The sequence below is a fragment of the Strigops habroptila genome, chromosome 2 (assembly GCF_004027225.2).
Source record: "Strigops habroptila isolate Jane chromosome 2, bStrHab1.2.pri, whole genome shotgun sequence".
Lineage (NCBI taxonomy): Eukaryota > Metazoa > Chordata > Aves > Psittaciformes > Psittacidae > Strigops > Strigops habroptila.
In genome coordinates this window covers 54,787,537-54,809,861 of record NC_044278.2, presented here as the reverse complement: position 1 = coordinate 54,809,861, position 22,325 = coordinate 54,787,537, and the positions used below count along the sequence as shown (strand labels likewise).

The following is a 22,325-nucleotide window of genomic DNA, read 5'->3' as shown; positions in this document are numbered from 1 at the left end:
CGGCCCTCGGGCCGCCGCAGAGAGGGGCGGGGGGGAGGTGTCTGCGCGCACCCGGGCTGCGGAGCGCGCACCCGGCGCAGGTGGGTGACAGGCCCCGCGCGGCGCGCGCACCCCCGCGTTTCACACTACCCCCCTCCCCTCCGCCCCGACCCGGGGCTGACGGTCCCGCACATCCCCGCCCGGGCCGCCGCCCGCTGCGCCCCCTCACGGCGGCGGCGGCGGCGGCGGCGGCGGCGGCGGCGGCGCCGGCGCCCCTGGGGCAGCCCCCGCCCGCGCGGGTGCGGGCCGCCGGCGTTGCGGGATCTGCCCGAGGGACAGGAGGGGTCAGCGGGGCGTATGGCCGCGGGGATATGAGGCGCTGCGACGGGTGGCGGCTTTGTAGGCGCTGCCACCTCAGGCTCCTGCCAGGCGCAGCGGTCCTGCCTGCGAATTCTCCTCCCTGAAGTCATTCGTTTCTCGGAGTCGCATCTCTTTCTGCGGGTTGGTTTTGCGGGGGGCTTGCTGGCTTGGTTTTGAGGGAGCTGCCTAGAACTGTTGGAGTGAGCCCAGAGGAGGCCACGAAGATAATCAGAGGTCTGGAGCACCTCTCCTAGGAAGAGAGGCTGAGAGAGCTGGGCTTGTTCAGCATGGAAGAGAAGGCTCTGGGGAGACCTTATAGCAGCCTTCCTGTACCTAAAGGGGGCCTACAAGAAATCTGGAGAGAGACTTTTTACAATGGCATGTAGGGACAGGACAAGTGGGAATGGTTTTAAACTGAAAGAGGGTACATTTAGATTAGGTATTAGGAAGAAATTCTTCACTATGAGGGTGCTGAGACACTGGCACACGTTGCCCACAGAAGCTGTGGCTGCCCCATCCCTGGCAGTGTTCAAGGCCAGGTTGGACGGGGCTTGGAGCAACCTGGTCTAGTGGAAGGTGTCCCTGCCCATGGAACTAGCTGGTCTTTAAGGCCTCTTCCAACCCAAACCATTCTGTGATTCAATGAATTAACTCTCCTTTTTTTTTTTTTCTTTTCTTGACAGTTTTTGGCTGCTGTTTCACCTGCAAGAACTAAAGCCTTGTTAAGTTTTTAACGCTACTGATCTTGGTGAATTGCCTTAAAAGCGGCGCTGATCGTGTTCGCTTCCTGCCTGTACTGCTGAAATAATGTAGCGGAAATGATAGCCGAGCCCAATACAGCCAGTAACCTTCCTAGCCAAAAGTAAGACCTGTCACAGGTTGCCTATAAAATTTATTAGTAAATTAGGATGCTGTCTGTTGAATTTGTGCCCCACAGATACTGGGGCAGTCTATCATGCGTCATTTTGGTGGGAGGGGAAAAAATAGGGATTTGCTATGCACTATGTCTTGTTACTAATTTCTCCGCTTTATTCCCTTGTATGTATTGTTTAGCGTCTTCTTAATTTAGTGTTTTATGCAGATTGACAGGGACCTTGACCTCACAAGCTTTTCTGTGCCTTTATTCTGTGCACCCCTGTGGCAGCAGGGTTGGAAGTAGGTGATTTTTAAGGTCCCTTCCAACCCTAACCATTCTAAGATTCTGTGATTATTCACTACAGTGCAAATAAACCTACTTTGAAAAAAAACCCAAAATGGGCAGATTCATAGTCACCACGTGTTCACTTCAGTGGTGGATTTGGGGGTACTGAGCAGGAAGACTGCTAAGTGATCTGTAATCTGCCTGTCGGCATTGAAGAGGGAATTGCTTCTCTATAGTTGTTTTTATTAGGGATATGTCAAGTCTTCTTCCTTTCATAATGTATTTCTCCAGTCATTAGTTGAGGTGATCTATAAACCAAATGTATTCATATCATTGTCTACAAAGTGGTGTTTAGAAGTTCTACTAGACTAGATACAAATAGATAAAAGGTAAAGTTAAAACATTTGGGCATATCTTGTCTAGTTTCAAAGGGTGAAGCTGCTTAGAACTCCGGTGCTGTGTGCATTTATTGCAGCCCAATCTTTGCTGATTCTGCCACCTTCTGAGGAAGTCTGCTCTAGGTCTTTTGCTTCATTAAGCTCTAACAAAGGCTGAGAGGTGTATTCCTCATAGCCCATGATAACAATTAATATAGCTCTCCATATGTCATTTCCAGTACGTTTCATCTGAAGCCAGCCTCTTACTTGCGAAAGTGTCAGGAAGACATCTGGCAATTTTTTAGCTGAGTTTCTTATGTTGCTTCTAAAAGATGAAAGAGCTGTATTGAAATTTCTAATTTTAAAAACCTACAGGTAGGATTCTTCCCGTAACATACGTTAATTGTTCCTTTTACACAGCCAAAGCAATATGTTATCTTTGTTAAAGAGGTAGCTTTCTTTTTAAGGGCGAGTCACTAAATCTGCTCCAAATGTTTATTAAGATGAGAAAACTGAATTCAGAAATTCTCAGAACAGTATTGTGTTTGACGACTAGACGAAGGACTTCTCCTCCTTCCAACTTCAAGTGTTTTTATCTCATCAGCAGCACTTCAAGTGCTAGTGAAAGGACTGTATTGTGGCAGGCATATGAGGTCAAAATGAGTCAGAGCCATATGTAACAGGGTATAAAAGCGAAAATTAGGATGAGATAGGAATGGAATTCTGCCTGTGCTTTCCTACTGATTGCCAATAGAAACGAAGTAAATGGCAGAGAACTGTTTCTTACCAGCATGAGGCAGTGAATTTAGGTGTGCAAAAATGCTCGGTATGGTGTAGACTAGCAGAGGAGAGCAAAGAACCCACTAGTTTGAAATTTGTCAAACCAACAGTTGCACTCCTATAGTTGAAAAGATGTTAAATGGAGTTACGTATAAGGACTGCTGCAGAAGTGATCACATGCCATCCTCAACTAGGTACGGTGGTTCCTATTTTGCTCAAGAAGATTAGAGGACATCGTAGTTCTTTTAACGGTTTCTTCAACAGAAACTTATTTGCGCAAATAAAGACTCAGTTAAAGTATCTTTGTTGATTTCCAGGTGTTTTCATGAAGTTTGGTTTCTAGGCACTGGTCTAGTTCCTGCAAATGTTTAAGTACCTGCCTTATGAATAGTCTTACTGGAAACATCAGTATTAAAAGGAAAAAAAGAGAAAGGAGAAACATGAGTGTTGATAATACCTGGATTTTACAAATCTCTACTTTTGTATAGGCTGGCTGTTGTAGCATGGTGCTTCCTATGGCATTGCTATGTGCTGTGGTCACTGATAACCAAAACAATTCAGAAAAGTAAATGGCTTTTTAATATTAGTATTTAGTGCTTAGTTACTTTTGTTGAGTGTTTAGAACAGATGCTTAGTGCATGTGTGAAAGTTACTCTAACTGATTTCATCACAGAGATGTTGCTTTACTTGGCTTTGTTAGCCCAACATGAGGAAGCTGCAGATCATCTGCCTTCTTATTCTTGCAGGCTTTGCTGAGCTTTGGTAAGTGTGCTCTTCCATATACCAGGCATTCCCTTACTTTGTGGATCCCCTTTTGCTACAGGTACATTTTGCCTGGCATAGGCTGATTAAATAGCACAGGGCCAGTAGATACCATCTGTAGTGCCATCCTTCAGGATGTTCTTGGGAAAAAGACACGAGTTAAAACTTCAAAGAAGTATATTCTAGACAGATACTAAAAGCATTGCATGATTAGACAAGTACTTGACTGAACCGTCCTGCAGCAGTGATGATTTTTTAGTTATTTAAGTGTTTTAGTTAATCTTGGACTCAAGTATAGTTGCTGTCATCAAATGTAATGCATTTATTTTCACGAAGGGGTGGAATAAGTTGCTAAATAGTGCATGCAAACAATTCAGGAAAATTTTTTGAGTATGTTGAGCATTATGTTGAGGTATAATGCAGCAACAAGTGACACAGGTTACCATGATGTTGGCTGGCATCAGAGTTGTAGTTCTAGTGAAACAGTGCGAGTAAGAACATGTTAGTCCAGCCCCATAATGTTGCATACTGCTTTGAAATCAAGAGTGGAAGGATTTAACTACATAGGAGAAGTAGCTCCTTGACAAACACGTTTGGATTGTTTTTGTTAATTTGTGGTCTGTAGAAGGATCTGGGAAGAGCTGGCTGGTGTCAGAAAAGCAGTACATGCTGCTGTCTCTTGCTGCTTGTTCTTTTCAACTAGGAAGTCTCTGGTGGTGCTTGAGATACTTAATCTCTGTGACTTGCAATTGCAAATCGAAGAAAACATTTGAAAACTTTTGCAAACTATTGCTTATAGCATGCTGACTCACTTGTGAGCTATAGCTCATCCCTCGCTTTTCTGTATCATGAGTATTGGTAGGATGAACTGATGTAAATATTGGTTCACCCTGAATTTGTTTCTTGGCTTCCATCTGTCAAATACTGAGGCATGTTTTGAACTTCTCTATAACAAGACATTCATTGAATTTAACTTTCATGGGACTTTTCTCTGTAGGGAAGTTAAGCATTTGCATAATTTTATTTAGAAAGCTGATATATTCTTATAGAGTTTTATATTTGTATAGAATTTTTATAGGAGTCTTTGGAAGCCTAATTCTACATCGCTTATGGTGAAGTGTGCTGATAGATTAAAAAAGTAAATGGAGATTTGTTTAAACACGAACTTCTGTCTGCTCTCACTAATAAAATAGCATCAGGACCTTGGTCCTGCAGTTGATGCTATTCAGCCTCAGGATTTGCTTTGCAGAGGCAATGTCTGACTGAAACAGTCTTGGGAAGAACAACAGTGCTTATCTGGCACTGATAAACCTAGCTGGAGTTGAGCTGGTTTTGCCTCTGTAGCACAGTTAATTCTCCATCTGGGTTAGCCAACACTAGATATTGGAGAGTTAACTGTATCTTACAGTGTAATATACTGTTTTATAATTTGAAAAGTGGTCACCTGTGTTAGTACACTCTCTTGTTGCAGCAGTATCAGCAAAATGAAAGTAACTGTACACTCTTATATTTATTCTTTTTTGTGCCTTATAGTACAAGTCAACTGGCTTCATGTCCTGGCCACCATAGTTTAAAAGGAGGCCATAGCAGCCAGCTACCAGTACTGGACCTGCTGCACAAGTGGGATCCAGCTCATCTGCTCAAACGTGACCTTTGGCAAAGCCTATTGTTAGCACTGGGAATGATGAAAAGTGGCATGATTTCATTACAGATAAATGTATGGGCTTCAGATCTCCCAGAAGGTGCATCTTTATTTTCCTCCATCATATTAGCAATGACCTTCAAATGAAATTTCTAATGTCTTTTTTCTTCAGCATGTTTTATAGACAGGGTAAACCAGTTTCTTCCTCTTGCTTTAAATTGTACACCCATCAAATGTTATCACCATCTTTTGTTTAAAGCACCCACAAAGTGAATGCGTACTCATCGTATTGGTTCATAGTGCAAAGCTCTTCAGTCAACAAAGGCTGCCTTAAGTCAACATCAGCATTCTGTTTCATTTATTTACTTTCTACTTCCTTGATATCTTTGATAGTTTTGCTAGTTTTCTGTATATCTTGCAGGAAAGCAAATAGTTTGAAAAAGGCCCCAAATTTCTGTTGTTCTTTTAAAGTCAGATGTTTGGTTTCTAGTAACTAAATGACATAACTTCCAAGCAAGTAATTAAAAGCAGTTAAATACCTATATATGCTTTTATTTTCTTCAGTTGTTTGTATTGAAGTGTAGTTTTGTGTTCTTACTGCTAACCCCTTCAATGTGTTCATTACACTTCAGAGAGAATGCTGTCCATGATGAAACTGTGCCTGAATCTACTGTGCAGAATGGCAGCTGTGTGAGAAATAGCAACCTGAAAACACCAGTAAGTTGATTTTTAAAATTAAAAAAAAAAAAGTTTATTAAATAGGAATTTATTTTCTGTCTCATTTGATTGTTACAAAATTGAGTATTACATAAACCAATCATAATATGGTGCATTGTCGTGGTTTAAGCCCAGCCAGTAACTCAGAACCACGCAGCTGCTCGCTCATTCCTCCCCCTTCTTCCTCCCCTCTGCTCCCAGAGGGATGGGAAGGAGAATCAAAGGAATGTAAATCCCATAGGTTGAGATAAGAACAGTCCAGTAACTAAGGCGCCATACAAAACTGCTACTCCTACCACCAAGAATAATAATGATAAGGGAAATAACAATGGGAGAGAATATGAAACTAAAAGGGGAAAAGGAAAAGAAAACAATAAAACACAAGTGATGCACAATACAATTGCTCCCCACCCACCGACCAATACCCAGCCCAACCTGAGCAGCGATCTGGGCCTTCCGGCTAACTCCCCACAGTTTATATACTGGGCATGACGTGCTGTGGTATGGAATACCCCTTTGGCTAGTCTGGGTCAGGTGTCCTGTCTCTGCTTCCTCCTGGATTTTGTCCCTCCTCACTGACAGAGCATGAGACTGAAAAGTCCTTGATCAGAGTAAGCATTGCTTAGCAACAACTGAAAACATCGGTGTGTTATCAGCATTGTTCTCAGACTAAAGCCAAAACACAGCACTGCACCAGATGCTAAGAAGGAGAAAAATAGCTGTTACAGCTGAACCCAGGACGTGCACCTGTATGCAATCTAGTCAATGGGTACAGCTTGACCCCCAAATTTCATTAGCATCAGAGCCTCAGTGCTGGCTTTTGAACAGTCAGTTCATTTCAGTGAGTGTTCTTCCTTAACTGTGCATTGTGTGCAGCTGATGTTAATTTGAAGGTTGTGTGTTTGCCCTGTGAGTGAAAAGATGTAGAAGAGTTTCTGTGCTTGCTGTCTATTCTGCAGAAACTACAGCTGCCACTGAAAAATGCCTTCCGGATAGTACACAGCTGGTCAGAAGCTTCTTTCCTGTTATACATTCCTATGCTTATGACTCATTGTTGAGATAAAATTCAAACTGGTAAACCCTTTCTTTCATTCCCTTCCAGTATGGTCATGTTTGATAAGGCTTTATTTGTGTCCTTGAAACTTAAAAGTTAGCACCCTGGGGAAATCATTACCATGAGAGTAAAATAAGCTTGTTATTAGGGGATAATTTATGTATTGGCTGTTATGTGTCATGTTTTCTCACATACTTCTTTTTTGCTTGACTTTCAGAGAGAGAAGGGGAAGGTCCGACAGCAGTGTGAGAATATAAGGAGAAGTTCTGCCAGTAGCAAAAGAGTGAGCCGGCTGCAGGATGGCCAAGTGGTTGAGGCGGTTACATTGTTTGAAGTGGTTAGCATGGGGAAGCAGGCCATGCAGGTATTTCTGGCTCCAACTTCTGAGAGGAGTTGGTGAAGGGAAGATACATAGATAGAGTGCTCATTTCAGTTATACTCTGAGAAGCATTGAAATTTTGTTCTGTTTTGGCACAGATGAGGAAGAAATATGTTTGACTGGAAAACTTTTATGAGCATGGCTATTGGAAAGAATGCATCTTCAAGAAATTAGCAAAGAAGTAGCTGTCAGATATTTAAAAAGGGGAAGGAAACATGTACCTAAACCAGTGTTCCTAAAGCGACGTCTGAACATACTAAAATATAATTATTCTAAACATACAGAAAAGGTTCATCAGTAGAAAATTTTGGTTGATCAGGATTCTGAAAATCAGGCCTTTTTTCCTCCCCCCTGGGAGTTTGCCTTTTGGTATTTTTCTTTTACCTCCATTCCAATGCAGTTTGACAGCAGTTTGCAAAATAGTCAGGTTCCCCCTGCCTCTGCATAGTTAACAACTTTCTTCAGTATGAGGAAACCCACCTCCCCATACTCTGTGAGCATATGTGTATATTATGTTTGTATATATGTGTGAAGGATTAAAACCTGGACCCCAAATATTCTTATACAGGGTTATACCTATCTCTCCACTATGTGGTGTCTGTAAGCAAAGTGTATGTGTGCACACATGAAAAGTACATTTATATTTTGGATGCAAGACCTCAGTTTTTCAAGATGTTTGTGTGGATGGACGTTTGCCGTGCTGCAGCTGTGTTAACTGCAGTAGAGCCCCTTGAAGAGCTCAGCTTCTGCTGCGCAAATCATGATGTGAAGGGCTTGAAAAGGCAGCAGCTTAAGTCCAGACTGCTGCTGCTAGAATTCATTAGACCTATGTGGCACTAGAGGTGGATTGAAGCCTGGATGGCTTGTCCCAGCAGGCCTGTGTCACATACAGGCTCTACTGCCCTAGAAATGAAATTTGGAGTTGGTTTTTAGCTTACGTGTAGTATGTGAATTGCTTCAGGCTACTGCACAAATTGGGTGCTGAAGAGAACTCCCAGGAACAATTGCTAATATTAATTTAATATTAATTATTAGATTGTGCAGAGGTTAAATGTTTTGTGAGGTGGGTTTTTTTTTATTTTTTTACTTTTAAATGAAACTGTTACCTCAGTGCTGGCAAGAAGTCAGGAGGATGATGTTTTGGGTTTTTTTATATGAAGTTTATTAAAGCTGTGGCTATTTTCCCTATTAACAAGGAGCAAAGCATCTGTGAATGGCAACATTGCCCGGAGCAGAACTTGTGAATGAGCAGTTGAAGGCTTCATTTTGCCCCAGAAAGTGTCTTTTTTTATGTGCTATTAGAAATGGAACAAAATGGTGTGGAGCTTATTCTCGTCTTTATAATTTAATGGAGACCTAACAATGTTCGTATCTTTGTTATGAATGTCCTCAGTGGAGTGCAGCATGCTGTGTTCAGCTGCTGACTAATGAGTTTCTTTAATCTGTTCTAGTCTGTAGTAGATGACTGGGTTGAAGCTTATAAACAAGACAGGAATGTGGCACTTCTAGATCTGATCAACTTCTTCATTCAGTGTTCGGGCTGTCAAGGTAATTTACCCTCTTAGTGTCCCCTTCGATTGTCTGTGGGTGAGAGTAGTCTGAAGCGTGCTCTCTAAAATGGAAAATCATGTATTTATAATCTGTACTGTTTGTTAAGACGGACTCCAGATGGGAAGGCCTAATAATAAAGAATGTTACTGGTTAAATTCTTGGACTGTGTTTATAGCATACCAGCTATACAACCAGAGTTGTATTTGAACATGGTTTGCAAGGTCAGGTTTCTGAAGTGGCACGTCACATCGCTTTGCAGAATCCCCATATAGGGAAGATGGTTGTGGTGACTGTACTAATTAAAATCCAGTGTTTTAAAACATAAAATTTCAGTCACCATTTGTTTTGTAACTTTTGTTTGGCTAGTATCTTTGTTTGAAAATAGACAACTAGGAAATTAAGCTCCCTGCTTTGGTGGCTGGAAAAGGAATCTCTTGCCTCATTGTGGTTACTTTTACCAGAGGGTTACGAAGCTGTCTATTTCATAACAAACATTGAGACCCAGTGACTTCTGGGGACTGTCTGCTAGTGAATGCTTCAGGATGACAAGAAAGAGTTTTAAGAAGGCTGTTCCGTTAGTTTGAACTTCTGGGTGTATTTAAGCAGCTAGGCCTATAAGAAATCTGGAGGGGGACTTTTTACAATGGCATGTAGTGATAGGACAAGAGGGAATGGCTCTAAACTGAAAGAGGGTACATTTAGATTAGGTATTAGGAAGAAATTCTTCACTGTGAGGGTGCTGAGGCACTGGCACAGGTTGCCCAGAGAAGCTGTGGCTGCCCCATCCCTGGCAGTGTTCAAGGTCAGGTTGGACGGGGCTTTGAGCAACCTGGTCTAGTGGAAGGTGTCCCTGCCCATGGCAGGGGGGTTGGAACTAGACAATCTTTAAGGTCCCTTCCAACCCAAACTATTCTGTGATTCTATCATTTTACACTTCACAGTTCTTTTCCAGATCTTTGCTTTCTCTTACAGTAATGTTTTGGTGTCCTTGACTAGCAGAGGAGAAAAATTCTAGCAAATCCTTGAAGCAAATGAATAGACAGAGAAAATGGCCATGCCAGACCCCACAGGGCAGATTTCCTAATGTGAATTTCAGTTTTGGTTCACAAGTATTTTCTACTATAAATGTATTTATATGTCTCCCTATATTTATATTACCCATACCAGTGTAAACAGAGATAAAGCAGAGTCTCTCTTTCTACATGTTTCTAAATTTTAAATAAAATCCTTGCTGTGTTTGGACTTGATTAATGTAATATGGTGTTGGTAATTCTTTTTAAAATATTACTTTTCTAGGCATGGTAACAGCAGAGATGTTTGAAAGTTTGCACAAGAAGGATGTCATGCTAAAAATGACAGAGAACTTTGATGAGGTAGGCACAGCTTGGAGGTTGCATGCCTTTTTTATATAAACAATAGGCTCTACCTGAATAGCCAACCTGGAGAGTTCCTGCTGCTTAACAGGAGCTCTGTCCCATTTCCTTAATTTAGGAAATTTGGAAATTTTAAGAGAAATTTAGTATTGTAATGACCCATTTTAGCAGTTGCAGGTTATTTTTTCTTCTAAGTCACTCTTATTTTCAGGGTTTTATTAGGGCTATCTAACTGCAGTCTTCATGAATCTGTCTTTCTCTTAGGAGTTCTTTTCAGAGTGACTTTAAGGAGGTAAATATAACCTGCCATTGCAGAAGGTAAATAGTTCCTTTGGTATTTGGTCGATAGGTCCTTTTAAAAATACAATTGTGAATGACTGATGAGCTAATTCAAAGATATTTTTTAGCTGATATTTTTATTTGAATCTTTCCCTTCTGTTTTACTGGCAATCTGAGTTTTTAGAACTGTGTCATGTCATATGAAAGAAGAAAAAAGTATTTCTGATTTTTAGATAATTGTCAAAACAATAGTGAATACCTAATTTCTTGAGGATTGTTAAGAAAAATGCATAGCTTTACAATACTCTTTCTCTGTTTGACTGCTCCTTGGCTAATTATGCCAACATCAAATATTCTGCAGCGCTCTCTCAGTTACTTTTGTGCTTTTTTTCTGTATTTGCCACCTCTGAATTGATTTGTCAGGCAGCAGCCATCAGCCTTGCTTTAACTGAGCATCTCTCAAAGACTAGCTGCTGTAGAAATTCCCACAGAAGATGAATTTGCTGATGTGGTTTTCTTCATTTTAGAAGTATAGTAGCACTTGGGCTGATTTTTGACAGAAATTATCCGATGTACGTCTGGCCATATGAATTAGTAATCTGGCACTTCGTTCCTAACTAGATTAGCCCTGAATAGCACTCATGATAGGATAGGCACTCTGGAAGGTACAAAGATGTGATTATTGTTAGCATTAGCCTGGATGTCGTGTAGCTCTGTAACCTTTTCACCTGTCCTGATGGGCAAAAACAAAGGTTCTACAGTTGCCTTAAGAGCTGTGTTCTGTATGTTATAAAACCAGGTAATTTTGGTTTTGGGCAGTATTTTGTCAGCATGCTACTCCAGTGAAACTTTTTACTGATAGGGAAAAAAGAGACATAAAGCATAACTGTTTTGCCTCAGTCTCCCCTAGCAAGCTGTGCCCACACTTCTCGAGTAGATGGACCACAAGACAGGAACTGGGGGAGTAAAGTCCTTCCCACTGTAACAGAAGATCAGATTCTTGACCGTTTGAGGAACCTGAACATAAATCTGTGGGACCTGATGAGATGCATCCTGAGGGAATCGGCTGATATAGTTGCCAAGCCACTCTCCATGATATTTGAGAACTCGTGGTCAAGAGGGGTCTCTGGTGACTGGAAAAAGGGCAACATCACATCCATTTTTTAAAAAGGGTAGAAAGGAGGACCCTGGCAACTACAAACCTGTCAGCCTTGCCCCTGTGCATGGGAAGATCACGGAACAGATCCTCCTAAAAGCTATGCTAAGGTACCTGGAGGACAGAGAGGTGATTCAAGACAGCCAGCATGGCTTCCCCAGGGACAAGTGCTGCCTCACCAATATCTGTGAAGACATTACAAAGCTGCCTGCCCACAGTGTCACCTGACGCAAAGGGGGCAGACAGGTTCTTTTAGGGATTCTTGGCAGATTGATGATAGTTATAATTAAAGGTTTATTTTCTTAACAGGATATTATGATTAGTATAGCAGAGAATTTATGATTAGAATGGCACGGGATTTCTACAAGCAGAATCAATATAGTAGCATAATACAGAATTTATAATACAACTTCATTTATGATTTCTAATCAGCTTACTAATACAGAATTTGTAATAAATTTAACTTATAATTTCTCATCACCTGGACCCTCTGCAAGTCAGGTCAAATCTTAATATGTAGTTGGCTATATAACAATCATAATCTGGACTTGAATCCTCAGAGGAAGCAAATGATGGTGGAGGTGTCCCTCCTGCTGGGCAGGGTTAGGGTCTCACTGTCCAGCAGCAGCTCTGGTCCAAGTTCCCCACTTAGGCCTTGCAACCACTTCATTTTATGGACAGTGCCCTCGGTGCTGTGATGCTTCTCTGTTCTGTGATGGGGTCATTGCCACTGCCTGGCTGGCGAGGTGCCTGGGACCTTCAAGGCCAGTAAGGGAGGGAGTGATCAGGCTTGTGCCCAGGAACCTTGAGACTCGTAGGGAGGGGAAGGAGAAACCTGTTTGATTTGTCTATTTGGCTCGCAGGACCTTCAGGGCCTGATAATGAGGGAAATGGAATGAATACATGATCCATTTGCTCACAGAGAATGGCTGCTTGACTTATAAGATGGTGTTATTATTTATTAATATAAATATTATTTATTTATATATCCACATTATCAGGGGCTGGGAGCAGGGGGTACCAGTCACACATGGCACTGGGCAGCCTACTCTGGCTGACCCTGCTTGAGCAGGTGAGGTTGGGTTAGATGATCTCAAAGAGTCCTTCTCAATTTCAGTCTTTCTGTGATTCTGCGAAAACTTGTTCTGGCTTTGGAAGCAGAGAAGGGCTTTAATATGGTCATCGAGGCATTTATTTCTTCTTTGTGGCTTACGGTATTCCTCAGTGGAGACATAAGCTTGTCTGTAGGACCACTGCTGCTTGTTTTGCTGCTTTCATAAACTATTTTCTTTCTCTTTTCTGCTTTTCTTCTTGTATGTGGCATTTTATTTCTTGCAGTTCTTTGTTCTTTTGTAGGTTTCTTTCCCTTTCTTTGTCACTGCAATGTTTAGCAGTGGAAGAGTTAAGTTTGATAACTACATATACATAACTGTACAGCCAGATGGGAATAGAAATACTTGTAGTGCTTCACTGAACCTAATGAAGAACTGTAGGTGTCATGCCTTTTGTCTTGGAATAATTGCACAGTTGAGGAAACATCTCTGAATCATGTCACAGAATGAAAACATTTATCTATAATTTGAAAAGCTCAGAATAGTTTTCCAGGGTTTAGATATTTTACAGTACCTAGTTACTAAAAGTTGCAAAGGCATAAATACTTTGTCTTGCTGCAGAGCCATACCTTTGAATTAGTAATGAGGTTTATACCTTGTATATGTTTGCTTATAAATTTTAAAAACAAGTTGTCTCTTACTTGTAGCAAGAAAACTCAGGTTTTATATGAAAGTGTTTGTTTTTTTTTTTTCTTCCATAATTGTTTATAAATAAAAAATACTGAGATGAGAACGAATCAGATTTTGTTTCATATATTGGATTGTATGAGCCACCTGTAATACACGTTGCCTTAAGTTTTAATAGCCTTTTAACTATTATGAGTGGTTTATGATGCTTTTGTCTTTATGTGCCATTTCAACGAAAAGCTTTTAACATTTTGTCTCATGCACTACAGGAAACTGGGTTGCAGTACAAGAAATTCATGGCCTATCCCTGGATCCTGACAGTTACTTGGCCAGTGGACATGGTAGGGCTCTTGTCGTTCTCTGTAACTGTAATGTAGCATGTGCATGCATATGTGCGCACACAGAGATTTTGGCAGACAAAATTTATTCAAAGGCTTGTTTCATCAAAACATTCTTTTGCAAACAGAAATGTTTGATTGGCATAATATTTTGAGAACAGAAATATTTTTCTGTTGTGCCTCTTCCCTTACAACACTTGCAGCATTATGGGGAATTCATCTTAACTCCTTGTTGGCACTTCAGTTTGACTTCGCTCTCTTTCCATAGACTCTATATGAAAGAAAGAAGGATATCTAGGATGAGTCAGAGCAGGAGCCTCAGCTGAGTGATTTGAATAGTTCTTTGGAAGAAACAGAGTTGCTGGTTAGGGAGGGAATCTAAGGGGATCCTAGGTTAGATGCCTAAATTTAGGTGATGTGCCCATTGTGCTGCCTATATATTTACAGTATGCATGTTACCATTAAACAGTATCCCAGTGTGATGAATGTGGACAGTAGAAATGCTCTTAAAAAGTGAGATGTCTTCCTGTATTTGTGCTCCTTTTCAGATTGAGGAGTAAACTATGGTGATAAAGTAGGTATTTCCTGAAGTTGTATTGTCTGTCTCGGCACTTGCTACTACTGTTAGACTGTGAACTGACTCTTACAACCTGATTAGGAATGCATCCTAAATTCAAAACTCCCAGTGTGCTTTGGGTTGCAGACATCCCTGAGGTCGGTCTGTGAGTTTATTTTTCAAGAAAGCAGTGGGTCCTTTGCTTTGGAAAGAAAGTTACAAAAGAAGACCAGCTGAGTAGTGGGCTACCTTTAGGATGAAGTTTTCCATGGTGGGTGAAATTTTGGAGTTCCCTGGCTCCATTCATGCCTGGGCCTTATTCTGTGCCCCACTGTGGTGGTGGTGGGGTTGGAACTCAATGATTTTTGAGGACCCTTCCAACCCAAACCATTCTGTGATTGTATAATTTCTGTGCAGGTTTTCAGAGATCTATCTGCTAGTGGTATAGGTGAATGACTCAGTATTTGTCATGAAGCTGTAGCCTTTGATAAACTCCTTAAGCTGGTGGTGCTGCTGAGGAAAACAGTCCTGTCCTGCTCACACCGCAGTTGTTTTCACTTTTCAGTCACTTCATTTTTGTCCTGGATTTTAGCACACGTTTGCAGGAACAGGAAGAACGCTGAAGTGGGGAAGCACTATCACCTGTGAGGATGTAGAAGAGGCTCATGGTTTATGCCAGTGAAAGTTATTTATGATGCTGTGGCTTCACATGCCCTCTCCCACCTATTCGTTCACAGCTATCTCACATACATTGCTTTCAGATGTGAGCTATTGTAACAGTGTAGCTCTAATGAAGGTAGTTTGTCTCTGAGCTTGCTTGTAACCTAGTTGCATGACCCTACTTTGGAGTAATAACTGTAAAAGAAGCTATGGAGGAGTTGAGGTGAAGCTGGCTGTCAGCAAAACTCTGATATTCAGCAAGAGAGATGTAAATGCAAGAGAGATGTAAATGGTGTGCACAAACAAAACTGTGCATTTGTAATTACTGTGTTTTCTCTTCACTTTTTTTTCTTGTGCAGGGCGATGAAGACTATCCATTGATCAGAACAGGACCCTATTGGAAGAAGTTCAAGGCCAATTTCTGTGAATTTATTGCAGTGCTTGTCCAACAATGCCAGTGCAGCATCCTGTATGACAGCTACTTGATGGACACTATCATCTCACTGCTTACAGGCTTAGCAGACTCCATGGTTAGAGCATTTAGACACACAAGCACTTTGGCAGGTAAAATAATTCACAGAGTTGCTGTAGATGATGAGTTTTGTTGACTTGTGTACAAACAGAATGGCTCCAAATTGAAAAGCTGTCCTATGCACTGGCAGTGCCTTCCTCCTGGTGTGTGTTACTGTAATATAAATTATTTGTTCCCATGTGTTTCAGAGTGGAATTTGGATGCTTTAGATACGATAGATCTAGACCAATTCTTTCTTTATAAAGAAATTTTCTTTAATGCCTGACATGACTGACTTTAGAATTATGCTGTGTTCTGATTACTTCTGCCCCCCCCGTAACTGATTTTTTCACAGTTTTTAGATTTTGTTGTTTGCCTCCCTCCACTAATTAATGTGATGGGTTGTATTAAATGCTTCACCTGAAAGAGCTTCAGTCGGAATGCTGCTATTCCTGTGGTCCCTGTGCTAAAAAGAATATTCCTTATTATACATTTTTGTTTCATGCAGCATGATACTAAAGCTACTACTTTTATTTTTTTTTCTAAACCCAGTAAATACCCTCTATGCCCCACAAAGAGCATTTAAAGTATAATTTGTTCTAAAGTACACTGTTTGCTTTGAAGGCTCAAAACTCCCCTTGAAATCTATGCAAACCATCTAGTGATCCTTAGAACGTGAATTTTTGTCAATTCGAGTAAAATATTAAGATTCCCAGCCTTTTATGGGCCAGCTTCACAGCTGGGTTGTGTGGTGTATTTTTTTTTTTTTTTCTCTTTTTTTTTACTGAAGGTCAGTTCCACAACTCTAGATTCTTTTGCAGAAAAATCAAAATTACAGAAACTAAGAAGAGAGTTGCCCAGTAAATTACTTCTCTGACTAGAACTCTGGCCAGAGGTTGTAAATCACCAGTAATGTAACTAAATTTTCCTTTTTTGATCACTGTCTGCCTCTAAAATAAACACTGTATTCTAAAACTAATTACTATAATCTAGTAGTGTTTGTATTTTATATAATAAACTGGATGTGGCTAACCATATCCTTTTTGTGGTAGAGTGGTGAATATATTTATGCTACGTATCTCTGAGCTAAGCTAAATATGTTGGGTTTGTTTTCCTTTTAGCAATGAAACTTCTGACAGCAGTTCTAAGTGTACGTCTGAACCTTGATGTCAACAAGCACAATGCTCAAAGATTATATGAGGTGGAGAAGAAGAGGATAAGTGGCAAGAGGACCAATTACAGACTTGATCAGCTAGAGAGAAAAAGGAAAGAGGTTAGTCAGGTGTCCTTTATGGGAGATGTGTGAAGATGTAAAAAGAGGGATCACTGACAGCTTGCTTTTGGGTCTGCAGTAAACTGCAGTTCTTTAAGGTTTATATATTTATCTAATGCATGAAGCAGAGCAGTTGTGACTGGCTAGATTGAGTGGTACAAAAATGTCTAAGGTAATAACTGCCATATGTACTGTTAACTTGTGATGTCTTGCTTCTCTAGATAATTGCTATCTAGCAATTGCTTCTCTAAATTGCTATCATTAGCACTTGATCTCTACACAAATATGGGTTTAAACACACATGTAATTGCGTCAGTAGCTCTGGTGGTGTGGGTGTGCAGTTTTGCATATGTTTATACAAATTAGATGCCAAAACGTTGGTTCTTGAACTGAGTGTCAGTGAATGAAAAAGGGCACAGGATAGCTGTCATCTCTGTTTAAGTAATGCATTGTAAAAATGGTTGTAACTTCAGCTATAACCTGTATCTTTCTTGCTGTTCACTTTCTATCATTTCTTCCCTGCTCAGCCAGACAGCTTCTTATCGACTCCCAGAGACAGGCCTATAACTGTAAGAAATAATTCTGGCATGAGGGTGGAGATGATGTGATGTATGAACATCAAGCATAGTTTCTTCTCTCCTGACTTTAGAATCAGTTATCTGTATTCTGAGCTTTGCATGTCCATGGACTTCTCTGTTACAGAAGCAGACCTTTTTTTTTGTAGGAAGAAGAGTTTATGTGAGACAGGGTTTTTTAGTATCATCGTAAGTCTGAACTAATGGGAAATGTGTGTGTTGGGGGTGAAAACCCAAACTTGTCACCCTTCCTGATGCTGTTGGTGAGAGAATGTTTTTAAGTGACTTAGGTTTCCGGAGGTTCATAACTAGGTGTTCAGGGCTTGCTTAAAATACATGCTTTTTGTGGAATAGGTGCATTTTGAAAATTCCCTGGTCTGCATTTCTTCCACCTCTGTTTAAGTGGATAAAAAGAGAATTTGAGCCTATATGTGAAGATTGCTGAATAGTTGTGCTCTATCTTTCTGTGTATTGATAGATTAAGATTCACTGTATCAAACAAGTACTTTGTTATCCAGGCTAGCAGCTTGTACCTGATAAACCTTTCACCAGTATGTAGCTACAAAAAGGCCAATTGCTAGTGTAGATACAGACCAGTCATTTTATATGGGTACTATGTGTAAACACTGGCAATTTGAACCATAGTAGTATTGTAAATACACTGATGCAAATTTTTCATATCTAGTGAATTGTGGGACCAATATTAACATTCAGTTCTCTTTGTATATTTCAGTATGAGCATAAGCTTCTAGAGATACAGAATATGATGAACGCTATTTTCAAAGGGACCTTTCTAAACCGTTACCGGTAAGAATAAAAATAAAGCTGCAATGTGTATCTGCATTCCCAGGAAACTCCTGCTCAGGTTGCCCAGATAGCAGAATCAAGTTAAACATCCTAGAGGCACTGATGGTATCAGGGAAAATGTAGCAGTTAGAGTATTTTAAAGAATTCTGTCTTACTAAAGGACCTCTCAAGTAGGTTTCTGAAGTTCCTCATGCTGGCTATAGAGCAGTGCATTTGTGATTGAAAGGATGCCCGGAATTACAAAGTAATTAGTGCATGAAACATTTGTAGCTAAAAGTGGCCTAATTGTCAGTTGAAGGCTAACTTGGAACGTTAAGACAAAAATACTTGTAATATTTTTATTATTGTACATGCTTCTGCAATTCCAGAAGATAAAAATATTGCAAATAATATAATTACTATATTAGACATTTAAAATATATTAATATTGAAATGTTATAATTTCACAGCGATGTGGTCCCTGAGATCCGAGCAACTTGCATTGAAGAAATTGGCAGCTGGATTAAAACATACCCAGATGCTTTTTTAAATGATAGTTACTTAAAATACATTGGGTGGATGCTGTATGATAAGGTAAAGTGTGGATTTTTTTCTTTTTAAGAATCCTAATATTTCAATTCTTGAGAGTAGATATGTAGGACTCTGGTACAATACTTTCTTCCCAGTTTCAGGTTTTATTTTTAAAGCCACTGTACCACTAAATAACGGAACATTTCTTCCAGTTCTGTAGCAGCGTGTGTCCCTGTGTGTGCAGTTATTTTTATATGTTACTGAATCGGGAGCTATTACTGAATTGTAAAATGGCCTATATCCTTTAAGCACCTGTATTATTAAAGGTTGACTAAAATTCTGCTTTTAGGTTTGATGGCTACGTTTAACATATTGTTTTATTTTATAAAAATGAGCAAATAAATATTGCCTGTAGTAAAATAGTCTCCAATACTGCATTTCTCACTTGGAGTTAAATCAATGTAGAAAATATTTACACAAGGTCCAGTAATTTCCCAAAGGGGTTTCTCCTTTTCCTTACAGTAAGTTTGCTTTTTCTTTTTGAGTAGAGGCACATTTAGAACAACACCACCTCCCCCCCCCCCAAAAAAAACCCCAAACACCTCCCCCTTACCCCCCCCCCCAAGAAAACAATAACTCAAAAATAAGCTTTTTCTCATGCTTCTAAAATGCATGAGAGATTTTAAGGAGTGGTAATGTTTATCGTGAATGGCTAATTACTAAAATTGGCACTCGGTACTTCTGCAGGCCACCTTTTAAAGTGCATTTAGTTTCTGTATAAATTCTGAAACATCTTCAGTTTTGTGTCAGTTTTAGGCAATGTTTGTGTTGCGTAAATAAAGTTGTAGTTTACCACAAAGCCAGGAGGGGGAGCGCAAAGCCTCTTACTTCCCTGCGTTGTGCCATTGCTGTAAAGGTAGTATTTAGATTTTTAGAGCAACGAGTCTATCAAGAACTGTCATCTTTTCCTGCATAAGATTTATCTGATCAGAATACCTTTTTAGTACATGTTCAGTTGGGAGAATTCTCAAAAGAAAAAGTCATTTTTGAAGATGATGTATTTTCATTCCCAGTGCTGTACAGTGAGAATTAACAGCTGGTGTCTCTGATTAATGCACTTAGCCCATCCAGTGTCATTTACTGGGAATTGAAAATGGTTGTTTTTCTAAAGCTTATTACCTGAAGGCAATGCAGATGCAAGCAGAGTGAGGTAAAGTGAGAAGTCTTCCATATTCCACATTTGGCCGAGACCTGGTAGTGTGCCACTACTGGTGGTTGCTGTCCTGGCTGTGCTTTGTGATTTGCAGCCACTGTCAAATTGCCTGATTCCAAAATGAGAGCAGGGCATTTTTGTCAGTGACAGGGGCAGTAGTGCTTTTAATATACATCTGAATGTTATTTCCCACTACTCTTCCTTAACGAGCATTTTTATCCCATCTTGTTGATAGTGGGCAGCAAGAAACTCATATCTCCCAGAGCCAATCTTCTTTTAGAATATAACATAGAGAAGTTTGCCAAATAATTTAGGCCCCAGAGTGGAACAACCACAAAAGTATTGTAATGGTGGGGGAAGACCTGGCCAGGATAATCTGCTGTGCTGTAAACAGGATTAAGTACAGTCATTTGGGAGACTTTGAAGCAGAGAGGGGAGAGGGAAGTAAGTACAAAATTAACATTTTGTCTTCAAAGTCTTTTATTTGAATATGGTAATTCTTTCTCCCCCATGAGATACCATTTTGTCATTATACCCTGATATGAAACATCATAGTTTTGTGTGAAAAGTTATTTCCTAGGTGCAAGAAGTTGCTCCAAACTCAGTGGTAATATGCTGAAAACTGCATGAGGATCTCTCTTTGGCCCAGTAAGACTTGTGAAACACTACTATAAAGATGCATTTTTGAGTACTTTACGTTCATCTGCTACATATAATTTAACTTTTTATTTTTGAAGACTCAGCATCAGTTAATACTAAATCTGACCGCTGTGTGCAGTTAAACAGTGTTATATGTAAGCACAGTCAACTATCAGTGCATTTGTGAAATCCAGACACCTAATTTGTGTTCAAGGGAATATATAGCTACTAAATCAGCATCCAGATCCACTCAAATCAGTGCCGATCTGAGCAGCAGGTGTTAAAGGGGAATGCTGTGTAAAAAGTTCAGAGTTGAAGACCAGAAAAATCAAGAGAATGGAGACTAAGGATGGGGAAAGGGGAAGGCAGAACTAGCAGACAGGAAGGCAAGACACTGGAGATGCATACTTGGGACCACCTATCATATTAGACTAGCTTTGTCTGGAACTTCAGGGCAAGTTGTTGAGATTCTCTCATTAATGAAAGACACCCAAAGAAATCTTGTGGAAACAGGAACTTGCTGTTGAAATGAACTTCTGTTCATGTGATCCTCCTGGCAAATTTCAGGAAATTGAAAGGGTTTTTAGTTTTGCTTCCCATTCAGCGTGGTTATAGAAACTGATCCCATGGTTATGGCTACTTCTGAAATACTTCTTTCTTCAAATGGTCATGTTTACGTAGTCGTTTTCTGTTCCACACGTCGCCTCTGTATATAAGTAGTGATTTTTGGGGGGGGGTGTGTGTGTCAGTTTTTTAAATTGTTTTACCTCAGCAGGACAGTTAAGCTGAATTGTCTTCGCTGTTCAGGAGTAATTCAGAAGTAGGCATAGTTTTCCCAATTTATTATTTGGGGAGTGTTGAGGAGATAAAAAAAATGACCCAGTGACCCCATCAAATCATCCAGGTCCCACCACGTATTTGTAAGACTTATTGATTGGCTCCATCTCTGTGATAGGGGTGAGGCTGAAATCTCGTAACTGAATGTGTCTAAGCAGTGCTGAAGCCCATGCAGAGCTATTTGCTCTGGAGATGCCCACTGTTTCACTGATGTTTTCTGCCAGTCTGTTTGCAGGTCAGGGTCGAAATATACTGTGATGTAGCTGAGGGGCAGTGTGTATTCCGAGTATCCTGAAAATGTGCTTCCATAATTCCCCTTCACTCTGTCACAGCTTTGAAAAACCAAAGAGGCAGGTATTTTGTCAAGATTAGAATGGTAGTTCTGGCAAGGGGAGTAGATGGCTGAGTGTTTGTACCTGCCTACGTTACTGTGGAAAGGAGCTGAAGGTAAATAGTGAGATAGTTTTAGAAAGATGTGAAGTAATTTTGATTGGCTAAGAAGCTATGAAGAGCTCCTAGAAAAGGAGAGGTGGTTGAGGAAGAGATAATGCAGCTGATAACAGAGGAAAACAGCAGAACTGGTCATAGTAGAAGTAGTTATTTGTTCATAGTTACTAGGGTTAATTTTCTCAATACTTAAACATATACGTATAAGGTTATGACTGAGAGCTTTTGGGTGGGCACAGGATACCTTAGAAGGCAGGTCGTGTAGTTTAGTGTATTAAAATTTGTATCTGCAGACCTACACTTGAATGTCACCTGACTGACAAATGACATTACTAGCTGCTTGCCATGGGCTATACGATGATCCAACAGACCACCACAAACTTTTTTCCTTTTTTTCCCCTTCTCCCCAAGCACAAACGCAGTTCCTATTCACAAGCAAAGCCTTGTGATAAAATACTGAGGGCAGCTGAAGCTGAATATGTGCCACTGTGCAGTGATGTGTTCCAAGCTGGGACTGTTTGTGAGTGAGTTCTGTGCTGTAGAGCCCTTGTGGCTGTAGGAAGCAGCAGGTGTGAACCACAGTCTCTTTCTCAGACAAGGCCTTTATATAAAAGTACAATATAGAATATGTACTGCTGGTGTGTCACGGGCAGGTTAGAGAATGGTTCAT

The 22,325-nt window shown here is 40.4% G+C and overlaps 1 protein-coding gene across 9 annotated transcripts in view; it reads left to right on the top strand.

The window, feature by feature from the left end:
• Nucleotides 1–22,325, top strand: part of LOC115603814 (cohesin subunit SA-2-like) — a 60,285-nt gene that overhangs the window by 208 nt on the left and 37,752 nt on the right. For 5 of the 9 annotated variants that reach the window (XM_030476165.1, XM_030476164.1, XM_030476160.1 and 2 more), the window contains exons 1-11: nt 5–80; nt 1,023–1,201; nt 5,674–5,758; nt 7,030–7,176; nt 8,643–8,739; nt 10,039–10,115; nt 13,559–13,630; nt 15,203–15,407; nt 16,476–16,627; nt 17,936–18,009; nt 18,459–18,582. In XM_030476165.1, coding sequence (XP_030332025.1) covers nt 1,158–1,201; nt 5,674–5,758; nt 7,030–7,176; nt 8,643–8,739; nt 10,039–10,115; nt 13,559–13,630; nt 15,203–15,407; nt 16,476–16,627; nt 17,936–18,009; nt 18,459–18,582 — 1,077 coding nt within the window. In that variant the 5' untranslated portion in view covers nt 5–80; nt 1,023–1,157. Of the gene's footprint in view, nt 1–4; nt 81–424; nt 481–1,022; nt 1,202–4,932; nt 5,142–5,673; nt 5,759–6,717; nt 6,833–7,029; nt 7,177–8,642; nt 8,740–10,038; nt 10,116–13,558; nt 13,631–15,202; nt 15,408–16,475; nt 16,628–17,935; nt 18,010–18,458; nt 18,583–22,325 lie in introns of those variants that run through there. The other 4 variants (XM_030476167.1, XM_030476163.1, XM_030476162.1 and 1 more) reach the window with 4 other exon arrangements.